The sequence below is a fragment of the Rhinatrema bivittatum genome, chromosome 3 (assembly GCF_901001135.1).
Source record: "Rhinatrema bivittatum chromosome 3, aRhiBiv1.1, whole genome shotgun sequence".
NCBI lineage: Eukaryota > Metazoa > Chordata > Amphibia > Gymnophiona > Rhinatrematidae > Rhinatrema > Rhinatrema bivittatum.
In genome coordinates, this window is record NC_042617.1 from 3,727,427 (window position 1) to 3,744,472 (window position 17,046).

Below are 17,046 nucleotides of genomic sequence, written 5' to 3' on the forward strand. Positions count from 1 at the left end.
AGGTGGGTAACCTGCTGACACTGCTATGCACCTATGCTCCCTGATTTATGGTGGAATGGTTGTCTGCAGGGTAACGTCATGACACGTCTTGCCATTTCTCCCTCTCCAGGTGGTGGATGCCTGTCAGAAATGGGAGTCAGGAAGTGCGCTGAAGTTCCTGAGTTTCTGCTGCAGTCATACTGATGTTCTGTCCTGCATTATGCACCTCATCAACCAGGGCTATGTCCGACGTCATGAGGACAGCCCTCACATCCTGGAGTACATTTCCAAGGAACCTACAACACCCCACAAGGGCCAGGCCCAAATTTTCTTTAAGACCTCAGAGAAAAGGAATCGGGTTGACAAAAGCAAGGCATCTTTATTAAGGTGAGACTCAGCAAGGTCACGGTGGTTACCACTAGCTGACTAGGTCTCAGAGCCTGTGTGGACACCTTAAGGCAAGTAAGAGCATATCCTTTAGAGGTAAACAGGAATCTGAGTAGCTTTTTCAGATACTGGAATATGAGATTTTGCAGTAACTGTGACACTACACTACTACTTTAATAAACATGTGGATAAAGGTGAACCGGTAGATGTAGTGTATTTGGATTTTCAGAAGGCGTTTGACAAAGTTCCTCATGAGAGGCTTCTAGGAAAAGTGAAAAGTCATGGGATAGGAGGTGATGTCCTTTCGTGGATTGCAAACTGGCTAAAAGAGAGGAAACAGAGAATAGGATTAAATGGACAATTTTCTCAGTGGAAGGGAGTGGGCAGTGGAGTGCCTCAGGGATCTGTATTGGGACCCTTACTTTTCAATATATTTATAAATGATCTGGAAAGAAATACGACGAGTGAGATAATCAAATTTGCAGATGACACAAAATTGTTCAGAGTAGTTAAATCACAAGCAGATTGTGATAAATTGCAGGAAGACCTTGTGAGACTGGAAAATTGGGCATCCAAATGGCAGATGAAATTTAATGTGGATAAGTGCAAGGTGATGCATATAGGGAAAAATAACCCATGCTATAATTACACAATGTTGGGTTCCATATTAGGTGCTACAACCCAAGAAAGAGATCTAGGTGACATAGTGGATAACACATTGAAATCGTCGGCTCAGTGTGCTGCGGCAGTCAAAAAAGCAAACAGAATGTTGGGAATTATTAGAAAGGGAATGGTTAATAAAACGGAAAATGTCATAATGCCTCTGTATCACTCCATGGTGAGACCACACCTTGAATACTGTGTACAATTCTGGTCGCCGCATCTCAAAAAAGATATAATTGCGATGTAGAAGGTACAGAGAAGAGCGACCAAAATGATAAGGGGATGGAACAGCTCCCCTATGAGGAAAGACTAAAGAGGTTAGGGCTGTTCAGCTTGGAGAAGAGACGGCTGAGGGGGGATATGATAGAGATGTTTAAAATCATGAGAGGTCTAGAACAAGTAGATGTGACTCGGTTATTTACACTTTCAAATAATAGAAGGACTAGAGGGCATTCCATGAAGTTAGCAATTAGCGCATTTAAGACTAATAGGAGAAATTTCTTTTTCACTCAACGCACAATTAATCTTACACCCCTGTCAATTGAGTTTAAGTTAATTTATTTAAATTATATTATAATTTAATGTTATCAGCGATGTATCCCTATTTAATTATGTTTGGATTGTAAAGCTTGTTGCTAATTTATGTTCATTGTAAACCGAGGTGATGTTTGCTAACGAACCGTGGTATATAAAATCCCTTAAATAAATAAATAAATAAATATGGTTAGTGCAGTTAGTGTAGTTGGGTTCAAAAAAGGTTTGGATAAGTTCTTGGAGGAGAAGTCCATTAACTGCTATTAATCAAGTTTACTTAGGGAATAGCCACTGCTATTAATTGCATCAGTAGCATGGGATCTTCTTAGTGTTTGGGTACTTGCCAGGTTCTTGTGGCCTGGATTGGCCTCTGTTGGAAACAGGATGCTGTGCTTGATGGACCCTTGGTCTAACCCAGCATGGCATGTTCTTATGTTACACCCTCCCTCCAGCTGTACAGGGTGGCAGGCTGAACCCATATTCTGAAACATTACTTTATCATAAAGCAAGCAAAATGGACAGAATAATACAATCAGTTAAGGTTCTCATATGAGACTGTGCTGGTTTATGATAATGAAGGGGAAGTTTAGATCAGGGTGGATGTTTTTATCAGGGTTGAGTGCCGTAGGGTATCGTATGATAGAATATTGTATTATATTTGTGTTATGTATTTATTTAAAATCGTTTATGAAGTGCTTAACTGATATAATCTCCCCAAGCGATGTAATATAATAGAATAAATCCCCCCCCCCCCCAAAAAAAAAAAAAAAAAATATATATATATATATATATATATATTTACTGTGACAGTATTGTAACTCGCTGTGTGAGGTGCATTATCAAGTTTAAATAAAATCAGTGATAGTGGCAAGGCTATAGGCATGCATGTGTGTGTGTGTGTGCAGGCCTTCCCTCACGCCTTCGGCTGACTCTCTCCCGCTTCCTTACAGTGTGGATTCCTTTGGGGGTGGCACCGAGCAGGGGATCCTTGAGGCAATGCTCCTCCCTATGGGCCGCACCATGAGCCAGGATGAGGTGGCCCTGCTGATGGCGCAGACGGTGAAGCAGGTGCAGGAGCTGCTGAACGAGAGTCTGGATACGGCGCAGCACCTGCTCATTCACTGCAAGTGGAACGTGGACCTTGTCATCCAGCGCTTCACGGAAGAGGCCGAGCAGCTGCTCATCGAAGCAGGTCTCAGAGTCCTGGAGCCCCAGCCACCGCAGAGCGCCCTCACCACCTGCCCCGTGTGCGTCAGCCAGATTTCCCAGGGAGACAGCCCCCCCTCGCTGTGCTGCAAGCATTACTGCTGTAAGGTGAGCTCCCACAGCATGTGCTCCCACAACATGTGCTCCCACAGCATGTACTCCCACAGCATGTACTCCAAGGTCAACTCAGCCTCCGGAGCGCTTCCACTTCCTCTTTGGGAAAAGCCAGAGAGGCAGAAAGAGTTCTTTCTCTTACCCAGTGATAGAACATTATTTATGTAAGTTACACTTGGAAAGTGGTTTCTTTATTGGAATATTAAATCAAGTATCAGGAAATGATTGCAAATGATTTTCCCTGTATGTACCCGGATCAGTCCACACTGCTGGGTTTTGCTTCCCTTCCACCTCTGCCCCTTCTGTATTTCTCTGTCTCCAGCAGATGGAGGTGGCAGAACCTGCGGTCCTGTTCCAACTTTGCTAAAACAAAAAAAATAAAGCTGTTTTAACTATTTTAGCTGATGCTTGATCAAGCAGGACAATAGAAGAAGAAAATAAATAGAAGAAGAAGGCAAAAGGAGTGCTTTTCCTCCCAGGGGGTAGGCAGGTCCGTCGAAGGTGATGACCCGAAGGTGGTCCGCCTGTTCCGCAGGGAGGAACTGTCCCCACTCATTCCAGCTATTCTCCAGGTGCTGGGGATAGAAGCTCCGCCGGTGGTTGTCCGGCAGGAAGCCAACATGGATCCGGTGCTGTTGGGTCTCACTGGCCCGGCAGTGGCTTTCCCTTTCCATTTTTCGTCGACGGATATCCTATTTAAGGAATGGGATACACCGGAGTTAGGTCTGAAAGTGACCAAAGCTATGGATAAACTCTACCCTCTGCCGGAGGACGTGCTGGAGCTTTTAAGGCTTCCAAAGGTGGACGCGGCGGTTTCGGCGGTGACAAAGAGGTCGACGATCCCGGTCACGGGGGCCACGGCTCTCAGGGACGTTCAGGACCGGAAGCTGGAGGTACAACTGAAGAAGATTTTTGAAGTTTCAGCTTTGGGGGTCCGGGCCACCATCTGTACCAACTTTGCCATGAGGGCCAGTTTGTGCTGGGCCCAGGTCCTCCAGGCAAATGCGGACCTCTCAGAAGAGGAGGCCACACAGGCGGATCGATTGGAGGCGGCAATAGCATACGGGGCAAATGTTCTCCATGACCTCCTTCGTACTTCCGCTAGGTCCATGTTGTGGCTGTCTCGGCGCGCCGTCTCCTTTGGCTTCGCAACTGGGCAGCGGATGGATCCTCCAAGGCTCACCTCGGGTCGCTACCATTTAAGGGAAAGTTGTTGTTTGGCAAGGAGTTGGATGATTTGATGCTTTCCCTAGGGGAGAACAGGGCTTTCAAGTTGCCTGAGGACAGGTCTAGGTCACGGTCCTCATTCTCCAGTAGGTCCCGCTTTCGTGGAGGCAGAAAGTCGCGTCCCCAGAGTTCAGCTGGCCCCGCATACCAGTCGTCTTCCACTCGGTCCTCCCAGTGGCCGCAGTCCTTTCGTGGGAAAAGATTCAGTAGACCGGGGGAACCCCGTCGGGCACGGGCCCCAAGGCAGCACAATGAGATGCGGTTGACCCATCCCTCGAGTCAACCTCAGGCCGCAGTTCCCAACGTCGGGGCGAGGTTGACGTTGTTTTTCGAGGAATGGGTCAAGGTAACGTCGGATCAGTGGGTCCTCGACGTGATAAAACACGGTTACACATTAGATTTTGCTCGAATCCCATCAGACAAGTTCCTGGTGTCACCCTGCAAGTGTCCAGAGAAAAGGGCGGCAGTGCTAGGAACCCTCCGGCGCTTAGAAAGCTTGGGAGCCATTTCCCCCGTACCTGCCAATCAGCAAGGCAAGGGCCGTTACTCCATTTATTTCATCGTTCCAAAGAAAGACAGCACGTCAAGACCGATTCTGGATCTGAAAGGGGTGAACAGATGCCTTAGCGTCCCTCATTTCAAAATGGAGACAATTCGATCGGTGATTGCTTCGGTACGGCCAGGCGAATTCCTGGCCTCGCTAGATCTCACGGAGGCGTACCTCCATGTGGGCATCCAGCCCTCTTTTCAACGGTTCCTCAGGTTCTGCATCCTGGGAAGGCATTATCAATTCCGGGCGCTCCCCTTTGGACTCGCGACGGCTCCTCGCACGTTCACAAAGGTGATGGTCGTGGTGGCAGCTCAGCTTCGGCGGGAGGGTTTCCTGGTACACCCTTACCTGGACGATTGGTTGATCCGGGCCAAGTCCGAGAGCCAGTGCCGGCTAGCAGTGGCCAGGATCCTTCAGCTGCTGCAGTCCTTGGGCTGGGGCATCAACTTCAGCAAGAGTCGGCTGGTTCCCACCCAGTCCTTGGAGTATCTGGGGGCCATCTTCGACACGAAACGGGGCCAGGTGTTCCTGTCCGGGGAGCACGTGCGCAAGCTGCAGACCCAAGTCAGGCGGTTATTGTCGCTTCGGCTACCGCTGGTTTGCGATTACCTGATGGTTCTGGGGTCTATGGCGTCAACGCTCGCGTTGGTCCCCTGGGCGTTCACTCATCTACGTCCGTTACAATCATCCTTGCTATCCCGTTGGAAGCCGGTGTCAGAGGAATTCCACCTACCGCTACCACTCACGGATCAGGCGAGGGCCAGCCTGCAATGGTGGCTAGTTTCGGAACACCTGACTTGTGGGGTGTCCCTGCTGGTTCCCAACTGGACGGTAGTAACCACGGATGCCAGCCTCTCCGGCTGGGGGGCGGTCTGCCTAGGCAAGTCAGTACAGGGCCGGTGGTCTTCGACTCAAGCGCAGTGGTCCATCAACTGGCTAGAGACCAGAGCGGCTCGCCTGGCACTTCAATCCTTCCTGCCGTTGGTACGGGGAAAGGCGGTCCGGATATTGTCGGACAACGCAACCACCGTAGCCTACATCAACCGCCAGGGCGGGACCAGAAGTCCACTAGTAGCGGAGGAGGCGCAGCTCTTGAATGGCTGGGTGGAACAGCATCTCAGCAACATCGCGGCATCTCACATTGCCAGAGTCGACAATGTCCAGGCGGATTTTCTCAGTCGTCATCACCTAGATCCCGGGGAATGGGAACTGGCGGAGGATGCCTTTCTTCTCATCTGCAGGACGTGGGGGGTACCCCACATGGATCTGATGGCCACGTGGCAAAATGCAAAGGCCCCTCGGTTTTACAGCCGACGTCGAGAGAGAGGGGCCGAGGGCGTCGACGCGTTGGTTCTTCCCTGGCCGACGGACGTGTTGCTGTATGTGTTTCCTCCGTGGCCGATGATAGGCAAGATCCTTCGGCGCATAGAGTTGCACCCGTCCAAAGTGATCCTGGTGGCACCGGAGTGGCTGCGTCGTCCGTGGTTCGCAGACCTCATTCAGTTGTCGGTGGACGCTCCCTTTCGTCTTCGGGGGTTCGCGGGCCTTCTCCGTCAAGGCCCCGTCTGTTTGGAGGATGCGGATCACTTCTGTCTCATGGCATGGCTTTTGAGAGGAATCGGTTGAAGAGAAAAGGTTACTCAGATGCGGTGGTAGCCACGTTGTTGAGGTCCAGGAAGCAATCTACCTCCTTGGCGTATGTCAGAGTCTGGGTGGTCTTTGAGGAATGGTGCGTGAAGCAGGAAGTGGATCCCACTTCAGTCTCCGATATCCTAGCGTTTCTCCAGGCCGGTCTTGCCAAAGGGCTGGCATGCAGTTCCCTACGAGTCCAGGTTGTGGCGCTCGGTTGTTTGCGAGGTAAGGTTCGGGGTTCTACCCTGGCTCTACACCCGGATATCTTCCGTTTTCTTCGGGGAGCGAAGCATCTCCGTCCTCCATTGCGTCATCCTTGTCTGTCCTGGAACCTCAATTGGGTTCTCTCCTCCCTATGCTCGGCGCCATTTGAGCCCTTGAAGCGATCGACTCTTAAGGATCTCACGTTGAAGACCGTTTTCCTGGTGGCGATTTCTTCGGCACGGCGTGTGTCGGAGTTGCAGGCGCTGTCCTGTAGGGAGCCGTTCTTGCGCATTTCCGACTCCGGAGTCTCTTTGCGGACGGTCCCTTCCTTTTTGCCTAAAGTCGTGTCGGCTTTTCATTTAAATCAATCCGTGGAGCTTCCCGCTTTCACGGCCGGGGAGTCTTCTGATCCGAAATCGAGGGATTTGCGTAAGCTGGATGTGCGGAGGTCCCTCCTTCGCTATCTAGAGGTCACTAATCCTTTTCGGGTGTCAGATCATCTTTTTGTTCTATTTTCTGGTCCGAAGAAAGGTGCCGCAGCGTCCCGCACGACGATCGCCCGTTGGCTCAAGGAGGCCATTGGCTCAGCGTACCTAATGCGGGGAAAATCGGTTCCCGTGGGTCTTAGGGCTCACTCGACACGATCCCACGCTGCGTCCTGGGCGGAATCTTCTCAGGTTTCGCCTCAAGAGATTTGCAGGGCGGCTACCTGTAAATCGTTATATACCTTTATTAGACATTTCCGGTTGGATGTTCAGGCTTCTGAGGCCGGGGATTTTGGGGAGAGGGTGCTCTGAGCGGGTCTCTCTGCTTCCCACCCTCGGTAATTTGGCTCTGGTACATCCCAGGTGTCCTGGACTGATCCTGGTACGTACCGGGAAAGGAAAATTAGTTTCTTACCTGATAATTTTCGTTCCTGTAGTACCAAGGATCAGTCCAGGATCCTGCCCGCATTGCTATTCTGAAGTAACGGAGAGTCCACTCATGGTTTGATTACCTAATCTGAATTTTTTGGTTCACTCCCTCGGTTAGGGGAGTTCTGTTCCAGTGGGGGTCTTGAATGGCTCCCTGGTTAAGTTAGGATATTTAGGTAGTTTACTTGTTTCATATTTCTACTTTGACATTTCATAAGACTGAGGGGCTGTGACTGGCACATTGTCATATATGACTGAGTCCGACAGGTCTTGCTCTGTCCCCATCTACTGGTGCGGAGTCACAACCCAGGTGTCCTGGACTGATCCTTGGTACTACAGGAACGAAAATTATCAGGTAAGAAACTAATTTTCCTTTACTTGTTAAACAAAAAAAAAAAAAGAGGTCGGTGTGCAAGCTCCACGGCAGTCGCTTTCCCGCCACGTCAATTCTCCCGGGCTGTGGTGGCATTTATTGCTTATTTTCAGTCACCCGCGTGCCTCTCCCCTCGCCGGCCATGCTGCATGCATCTCGATGCACGGCCTGTGGATTCTCCCGCAAAGGACTCTGCTTTCGATGCCTCTCCGGTGGGTACATCGAGTGCGTCGGGGGGAGCTCTAGTCAGGTCCTGCAATGCGGGAAAGCAGCTGACTGATCAGGGAAATCTGGCTGTCCCGTTCCCGCCTTCCGCCCTCGCTTTCTCCTCCTGACTTGAGCCCTGGGTGTCCTCAGGGCTCATTGCCAGATTCCCCCGAGAATTTTGTGCTTCCAGGTTTTTCTCTGTCTCCATCTCCTGGAGGGGAGGCAAAACCCAGGAGTCTGGACTGATCTGTGGTACTACAGGAATGAAAATTAGCAGGTAAGAACCAATTCTCCTTTTTTTTTTTTCTATAATTACCTTTCTGATTTTTTGTAACAGAAAAACAAAACAGAATTTCCCGGTCCCTTTCCTCAGAATTCAGATATTCTGTTACTTAGAACTTTCTTCCTGAAGTAATGTTCTTCTTTAGGGAGTAGTATTCTGGATCCGCAACGATTAGGAGTCCATCTGAAAGGACATTTTCCTCAGCTTGAGTCCTGCAAGCCGCTCAGATTTCCGCTGGTCTCTGGCCTGCAGCTCTCCTGCTGCCTCTCCCACCCTCTTGCTGGCTGTGTGCATTTATTCCAGCCGCAGGTTCTGCAGGTGCTGAGCATGCGCTGCTGTAAAGCAGATACACAACATGGGCCCTCTCAGGCAATGCTGGGAGGCCTCCAGAAATCATTAGAGGATATAGCTTGGGGGGGGGGTTAGTCCCCCTGCCCGAGAAATAAGAAGGGGGTGTGGAAGGGGAGGGGAATCGCCCTCAGAAAGCATTGGGCGGCTGTATCCTCCCAGAAATTAGATGGAGCAGGGTCCGTGACCAGGTCTCACCCTCACTCCTTACTGTCCAGCTGCACATCTCCCCTCATCTCAGGTCCAGGCCCATCAGCACTGCAGCAAGAACTTCCCCTCCTACAGCACAGGGGTCCTGGTACCAGAGGGTGGAGTACTGGGGATCCCGCTGGCAGCTGCACAAACCAGTGCTAAGCATCCATGGCAAGTTCTTGTTATCACAGAAAGGAGAGCGGGAATAAGAAAGGGAGGAGCACTGGGGATCCCGCTGGCAGCTGCACAAACCAGTGCTAAGCATCCATGGCAAGTTCTTGTTATCACAGAAAGGAGAGCGGGAATAAGAAAGGGAGGAGCACTGGGGATCCCGCTGGCAGCTTTACATCCAGTGCTAAGCATCCATGGCAAGTTCTTGTTTTCACAGAAAGGAGAGCGGGAATAAGAAAGGGAGGAGCACTGGGGATCCCGCTGGCAGCTTTACATCCAGTGCTAAGCATCCATGGCAAGTTCTTGTTTTCACAGAAAGGAGAGCGGGAATAAGAAAGGGAGGAGCACTGGGGATCCCGCTGGCAGCTGCACATCCAGTGCTAAGCATCCATGGCAAGTTCTTGTTATCACAGAAAGGAGAGCGGGAATAAGAAAGGGAGGAGCACTGGGGATCCCGCTGGCAGCCGCACAAACCAGTGCTAAGCATCCATGGCAAGTTCTTGTTATCACAGAAAGGAGAGCGGGAATAAGAAAGGGAGGAGCACTGGGGATCCCGCTGGCAGCTGCACATCCAGTGCTAAGCATCCATGGCAAGTTCTTGTTATCACAGAAAGGAGAGCGGGAATAAGAAAGGGAGGAGCACTGGGGATTCCGCTGGCAGCCGCACAAACCAGTGCTAAGGATCCATGGCAAGTTCTTGTTATCACAGAAAGGAGAGCGGGAATAAGAAAGGGAGGAGCACTGGGGATCCCGCTGGCAGCTGCACAAACCAGTGCTAAGGCATCCATGGCAAGTTCTTGTTATCACAGAAAGGAGAGCGGGAATAAGAAAGGGAGGAGCACTGGGGATCCCGCTGGCAGCTGCACATCCAGTGCTAAGGATCCATGGCAAGTTCTTGTTATCACAGAAAGGAGAGCGGGAATAAGAAAGGGAGGAGCACTGGGGATCCCGCTGGCAGCTGCACATCCAGTGCTAAGGATCCATGGCAAGTTCTTGTTATCACAGAAAGGAGAGCGGGAATAAGAAAGGGAGGAGCACTGGGGATCCCGCTGGCAGCTGCACATCCAGTGCTAAGCATCCATGGCAAGTTCTTGTTATCACAGAAAGGAGAGCGGGAATAAGAAAGGGAGGAGCACTGGGGATCCCGCTGGCAGCTGCACAATCCAGTGCTAAGCATCCATGGCAAGTTCTTGTTATCACAGAAAGGAGAGCGGGAATAAGAAAGGGAGGAGCACTGGGGATCCCGCTGGCAGCTGCACAAACCAGTGCTAAGGATCCATGGCAAGTTCTTGTTATCACAGAAAGGAGAGCGGGAATAAGAAAGGGAGGAGCACTGGGGATCCCGCTGGCAGCTGCACAATCCAGTGCTAAGGATCCATGGCAAGTTCTTGTTATCACAGAAAGGAGAGCGGGAATAAGAAAGGGAGGAGCACTGGGGATCCCGCTGGCAGCTGCACAAACCAGTGCTAAGGATCCATGGCAAGTTCTTGTTATCACAGAAAGGAGAGCGGGAATAAGAAAGGGAGGAGCACTGGGGATCCCGCTGGCAGCTTCACAAACCAGTGCTAAGCATCCATGGCAAGTTCTTGTTATCACAGAAAGGAGAGCGGGAATAAGAAAGGGAGGAGCACTGGGGATCCCGCTGGCAGCTGCACATCCAGTGCTAAGCATCCATGGCAAGTTCTTGTTATCACAGAAAGGAGAGCGGGAATAAGAAAGGGAGGAGCACTGGGGATCCCGCTGGCAGCTGCACAATCCAGTGCTAAGGATCCATGGCAAGTTCTTGTTATCACAGAAAGGAGAGCGGGAATAAGAAAGGGAGGAGCACTGGGGATCCCGCTGGCAGCTGCACAAACCAGTGCTAAGGATCCATGGCAAGTTCTTGTTATCACAGAAAGGAGAGCGGGAATAAGAAAGGGAGGAGCACTGGGGATCCCGCTGGCAGCTGCACAAACCAGTGCTAAGGCATCCATGGCAAGTTCTTGTTATCACAGAAAGGAGAGCGGGAATAAGAAAGGGAGGAGCACTGGGGATCCCGCTGGCAACTGCACAAACCAGTGCTAAGCATCCATGGCAAGTTCTTGTTATCACAGAAAGGAGAGCGGGAATAAGAAAGGGAGGAGCACTGGGGATCCCGCTGGCAGCCGCACAAACCAGTGCTAAGCATCCATGGCAAGTTCTTGTTATCACAGAAAGGAGAGCGGGAATAAGAAAGGGAGGAGCACTGGGGATCCCGCTGGCAGCCGCACAAACCAGTGCTAAGCATCCATGGCAAGTTCTTGTTATCACAGAAAGGAGAGCGGGAATAAGAAAGGGAGGAGCACTGGGGATCCCGCTGGCAGCTGCACATCCAGTGCTAAGGATCCATGGCAAGTTCTTGTTATCACAGAAAGGAGAGCGGGAATAAGAAAGGGAGGAGCACTGGGGATCCCGCTGGCAGCTGCACATCCAGTGCTAAGGATCCATGGCAAGTTCTTGTTATCACAGAAAGGAGAGCGGGAATAAGAAAGGGAGGAGCACTGGGGATCCCGCTGGCAGCTGCACATCCAGTGCTAAGCATCCATGGCAAGTTCTTGTTATCACAGAAAGGAGAGCGGGAATAAGAAAGGGAGGAGCACTGGGGATCCCGCTGGCAGCTGCACAAACCAGTGCTAAGCATCCATGGCAAGTTCTTGTTATCACAGAAAGGAGAGCGGGAATAAGAAAGGGAGGAGCACTGGGGATCCCGCTGGCAGCCTGCACAAACCAGTGCTAAGCATCCATGGCAAGTTCTTGTTATCACAGAAAGGAGAGCGGGAATAAGAAAGGGAGGAGCACTGGGGATCCCGCTGGCAGCTGCACATCCAGTGCTAAGGATCCATGGCAAGTTCTTGTTATCACAGAAAGGAGAGCGGGAATAAGAAAGGGAGGAGCACTGGGGATCCCGCTGGCAGCTGCACATCCAGTGCTAAGGATCCATGGCAAGTTCTTGTTATCACAGAAAGGAGAGCGGGAATAAGAAAGGGAGGAGCACTGGGGATCCCGCTGGCAGCTGCACATCCAGTGCTAAGCATCCATGGCAAGTTCTTGTTATCACAGAAAGGAGAGCAGGAATAAGAAAGGGAGGAGCACTGGGGATCCCGCTGGCAGCTGCACAAACCAGTGCTAAGCATCCATGGCAAGTTCTTGTTATCACAGAAAGGAGAGCGGGAATAAGAAAGGGAGGAGCACTGGGGATCCCGCTGGCAGCTGCACAAACCAGTGCTAAGCATCCATGGCAAGTTCTTGTTATCACAGAAAGGAGAGCGGGAATAAGAAAGGGAGGAGCACTGGGGATCCCGCTGGCAGCTGCACAAACCAGTGCTAAGCATCCATGGCAAGTTCTTGTTATCACAGAAAGGAGAGCGGGAATAAGAAAGGGAGGAGCACTGGGGATCCCGCTGGCAACTGCACAAACCAGTGCTAAGCATCCATGGCAAGTTCTTGTTATCACAGAAAGGAGAGCGGGAATAAGAAAGGGAGGAGCACTGGGGATCCCGCTGGCAGCCGCACAAACCAGTGCTAAGCATCCATGGCAAGTTCTTGTTATCACAGAAAGGAGAGCGGGAATAAGAAAGGGAGGAGCACTGGGGATCCCGCTGGCAGCCGCACAAACCAGTGCTAAGCATCCATGGCAAGTTCTTGTTATCACAGAAAGGAGAGCGGGAATAAGAAAGGGAGGAGAACTGGGGATCCCGCTGGCAGCTGCACATCCAGTGCTAAGGATCCATGGCAAGTTCTTGTTATCACAGAAAGGAGAGCAGGAATAAGAAAGGGAGGAGCACTGGGGATCCCGCTGGCAGCTGCACAAACCAGTGCTAAGCATCCATGGCAAGTTCTTGTTATCACAGAAAGGAGAGCGGGAATAAGAAAGGGAGGAGCACTGGGGATCCCGCTGGCAGCTTTACATCCAGTGCTAAGCATCCATGGCAAGTTCTTGTTTTCACAGAAAGGAGAGCGGGAATAAGAAAGGGAGGAGCACTGGGGATCCCGCTGGCAGCTGCACATCCAGTGCTAAGCATCCATGGCAAGTTCTTGTTATCACAGAAAGGAGAGCGGGAATAAGAAAGGGAGGAGCACTGGGGATCCCGCTGGCAGCTGCACAAACCAGTGCTAAGCATCCATGGCAAGTTCTTGTTATCACAGAAAGGAGAGCGGGAATAAGAAAGGGAGGAGCACTGGGGATCCCGATGGCAGCTGCACATCCAGTGCTAAGGATCCATGGCAAGTTCTTGTTATCACAGAAAGGAGAGGGGGAATAAGAAAGGGAGGAGCACTGGGGATCCCACTGGCAGCTGCACATCCAGTGCTAAGCATCCATGGCAAGTTCTTGTTATCACAGAAAGGAGAGCGGGAATAAGAAAGGGAGGAGCACTGGGGATCCCGCTGGCAGCTGCACAAACCAGTGCTAAGGATCCATGGCAAGTTCTTGTTATCACAGAAAGGAGAGCGGGAATAAGAAAGGGAGGAGCACTGGGGATCCCGCTGGCAGCTGCACAAACCAGTGCTAAGCATCCATGGCAAGTTCTTGTTATCACAGAAAGGAGAGGGGGAATAAGAAAGGGAGGAGCACTGGGGATCCCGCTGGCAGCTGCACATCCAGTGCTAAGCATCCATGGCAAGTTCTTGTTATCACAGAAAGGAGAGTGGGAATAAGAAAGGGAGGAGCACTGGGGATCCCGCTGGCAGCTGCACAAACCAGTGCTAAGGATACATGGCAAGTTCTTGTTATCACAGAAAGGAGAGCAGGAATAAGAGAGGTTTGCAGGCCTGGATGTCAGCAGCACTGGCAGGGCTCCAGTGTCTATCCCTAAATCCAGGCCTCTGTATACATCTCTCTCCCAAGGCTTCTTAAATAGGATGGTACACAAGATCGTTCTCTACCCTTGTTAGCCTTAAGGGAAGAAAAAGATCTTTTCAGATTTCGGAAACTGTCAAAAACTTGCTTCATGAGTAGTGTTTCTGAAGGCTGGGTTATTTATCTTCTGTGTAATTTTCCTCAGGAGGGATCCTTTTTTTTGGAAGAATAGTTATGTAATTAAATAAGACTTGTGCTGATTTTGTTTTGTTACATGTTGTACATCGCTTAGAAAGACTTTTATCTGTTAGGCGATTAACAAATGATTTTAAATAAATAAAGAGAAACTCACTATGCAGATGCAATGCGTGGGAGCTACATATGCCATCCTCTCTCTCATTAGTCCTGCTGGAATGAATACTTAACAACTCGCATCGAGCAGAATCTGGTTCTGAGCTGTACATGTCCTATCGCAGACTGCCCTGCACAGCCAACTGCAGACTTCATCCGCACAATCATCTCGGCCAGAGAGATCATTGAGAAGGTAAGAAAGAACTGGACCAGGGAGAGATGCAGGGAGGAGGGCACAGGTCGCGGGATTATCGCAGTCAGTCTCTGTATAGTGAGGAGTAACAGGACTAGGAGAGATGCAGGGAGGAGAGCACAGGTCATGGGATTATCACAGTCAGTCTCTGTATAGTGAGGAGTAGGAGGTCTAGGAGAGATGCAGGGAGGAGAGCACAGGTCGTGGGATTTTCACAGTCAGTCTCTGTATAGTGAGGAGTAGGAGGTCTAGGAGAGATGCAGGGTGGAGAGCACAGGTCGTGGGATTATCACAGTCAGTCTCTGTATAGTGAGGAGTAGGAGGTCTAGGAGAGATGCAGGGAGAAGAGCACAGGTCGTGGGATTATCACAGTCAGTCTCTGTATAGTGAGGAGTAGGAGGTCTAGGAGAGATGCAGGGAGGAGAGCACAGGTCGTGGGATTATCACAGTCAGTCTCTGTATAGTGAGGAGTAGGAGGTCTAGGAGAGATGCAGGGAGGAGAGCACAGGTCGTGGGATTATCACAGTCAGTCTCTGTATAGTGAGGAGTAGGAGGTCTAGGAGAGATGCAGGGAGGAGAGCACAGGTCATGGGATTATCACAGTCGGTCTCTGTATAGTGAGGAGTAGGAGGCCTAGGAGAGATGCAGGGAGGAGAGCACAGGTCGCGGGATTATCACAGTCGGTCTCTGTATAGTGAGGAGTAGGAGGACTAGGAGAGATGCAGGGAGGAGAGCACAGGTCATGGGATTATCACAGTCAGTCTCTGTATAGTGAGGAGTAGGAGGTCTAGGAGAGATGCAGGGAGGAGAGCACAGGTCATGGGATTATCGCAGTCGGTCTCTGTATAGTGAGGAGTAGGAGGCCTAGGAGAGATGCAGGGAGGAGAGCACAGGTCATGGGATTATCGCAGTCGGTCTCTGTATAGTGAGGAGTAGGAGGTCTAGGAGAGATGCAGGGAGGAGAGCACAGGTCGTGGGATTATCGCAGTCGGTCTCTGTATAGTGAGGAGTAACAGGACTAGGAGAGATGCAGGGAGGAGAGCACAGGTCATGGGATTATCACAGTCGGTCTCTGTATAGTGAGGAGTAGGAGGTCTAGGAGAGATGCAGGGAGGAGAGCACAGGTCGTGGGATTATCGCAGTCGTCTCTGTATAGTGAGGAGTAGGAGGACTAGGAGAGATGCAGGGAGGAGAGCACAGGTCATGGGATTATCACAGTCAGTCTCTGTATAGTGAGGAGTAGGAGGTCTAGGAGAGATGCAGGGAGGAGAGCACAGGTCATGGGATTATAGCAGTCGGTCTCTGTATAGTGAGGAGTAGGAGGCCTAGGAGAGATGCAGGGAGGAGAGCACAGGTCATGGGATTATCGCAGTCGGTCTCTGTATAGTGAGGAGTAGGAGGTCTAGGAGAGATGCAGGGAGGAGAGCACAGGTCGTGGGATTATCGCAGTCGGTCTCTGTATAGTGAGGAGTAACAGGACTAGGAGAGATGCAGGGAGGAGAGCACAGGTCATGGGATTATCACAGTCTGTCTCTGTATAGTGAGGAGTAGGAGGTCTAGGAGAGATGCAGGGAGGAGAGCACAGGTCGTGGGATTATCACAGTCAGTCTCTGTATAGTGAGGAGTAGGAGGTCTAGGAGAGATGCAGGGAGGAGAGCACAGGTCGTGGGATTATCACAGTCAGTCTCTGTATAGTGAGGAGTAGGAGGACTAGGAGAGATGCAGGGAGGAGAGCACAGGTCGTGGGATTATCACAGTCAGTCTCTGTATAGTGAGGAGTAACAGGGCTAGGAGAGATGCAGGGAGGAGAGCACAGGTCGTGGGATTATCGCAGTCGGTCTCTGTATAGTGAGGAGTAACAGGGCTAGGAGAGATGCAGGGAGGAGAGCACAGGTCGTGGGATTATCACAGTCAGTTTCTGTATAGTGAGGAGTAGGAGGACTAGGAGAGATGCAAGGAGGAGAGCACAGGTCGTGGGATTATCACAGTCGGTCTCTGTATAGTGAGGAGTAGGAGGCCTAGGAGAGATGCAGGGAGGAGAGCACAGGTCGTGGGATTATCACAGTCAGTTTCTGTATAGTGAGGAGTAGGAGGACTAGGAGAGATGCAAGGAGGAGAGCACAGGTCGTGGGATTATCACAGTTAGTCTCTGTATAGTGAGGAGTAGGAGGCCTAGGAGAGATGCAGGGAGGAGCGCACAGGTCAGGGATTATCACAGTCGGTCTCTGTATAGTGAGGAGTAGGAGGTCTAGGAGAGATGCAGGGAGGAGAGCACAGGTCAGGGATTATCACAGTCAGTTTCTGTATAGTGAAGAGTAGGAGGACTAGGAGAGATGCAGGGAGGAGAGCACAGGTCAGGGATTATCACAGTCAGTCTCTGTATAGTGAGGAGTAGGAGGTCTAGGAGAGATGCAGGGAGGAGAGCACAGGTCAGGGATTATCACAGTCAGTCTCTCTATAGTGAGGGGTAGAGCGACGGGGAAGAGAGCTCAGGTTTTGGGGGTAGATCTCTTCTCTCAGTCTTTGTATAGTGAGGATTAGGAGGTATGCAGGGAGGGGAGAGCACAGGTCATGGGAGGAATGACCTCAGCCTGTGTGTGTGCAGTCTGCTGTTATCACGTATGGTGCTAGGATTGTCTCTGGCTATCAGCACTTTGATTTTGGATATAATAAAGTGGAAGAAATTGGAAAGGATTTCTGCA

The 17,046-nt window shown here is 51.0% G+C and overlaps 1 protein-coding gene across 1 annotated transcript in view; it reads left to right on the forward strand.

The window, feature by feature from the left end:
- Positions 1–17,046, forward strand: part of LOC115086658 (cullin-9-like) — a 582,584-nt gene that overhangs the window by 452,881 nt on the left and 112,657 nt on the right. Inside the window, exons 30-32 of the mRNA XM_029592817.1 lie at positions 110–366; positions 2,514–2,877; positions 14,204–14,344. Of these exons, the coding sequence (XP_029448677.1) occupies positions 110–366; positions 2,514–2,877; positions 14,204–14,344 (762 nt within the window). The remainder of the gene's footprint in view (positions 1–109; positions 367–2,513; positions 2,878–14,203; positions 14,345–17,046) is intronic.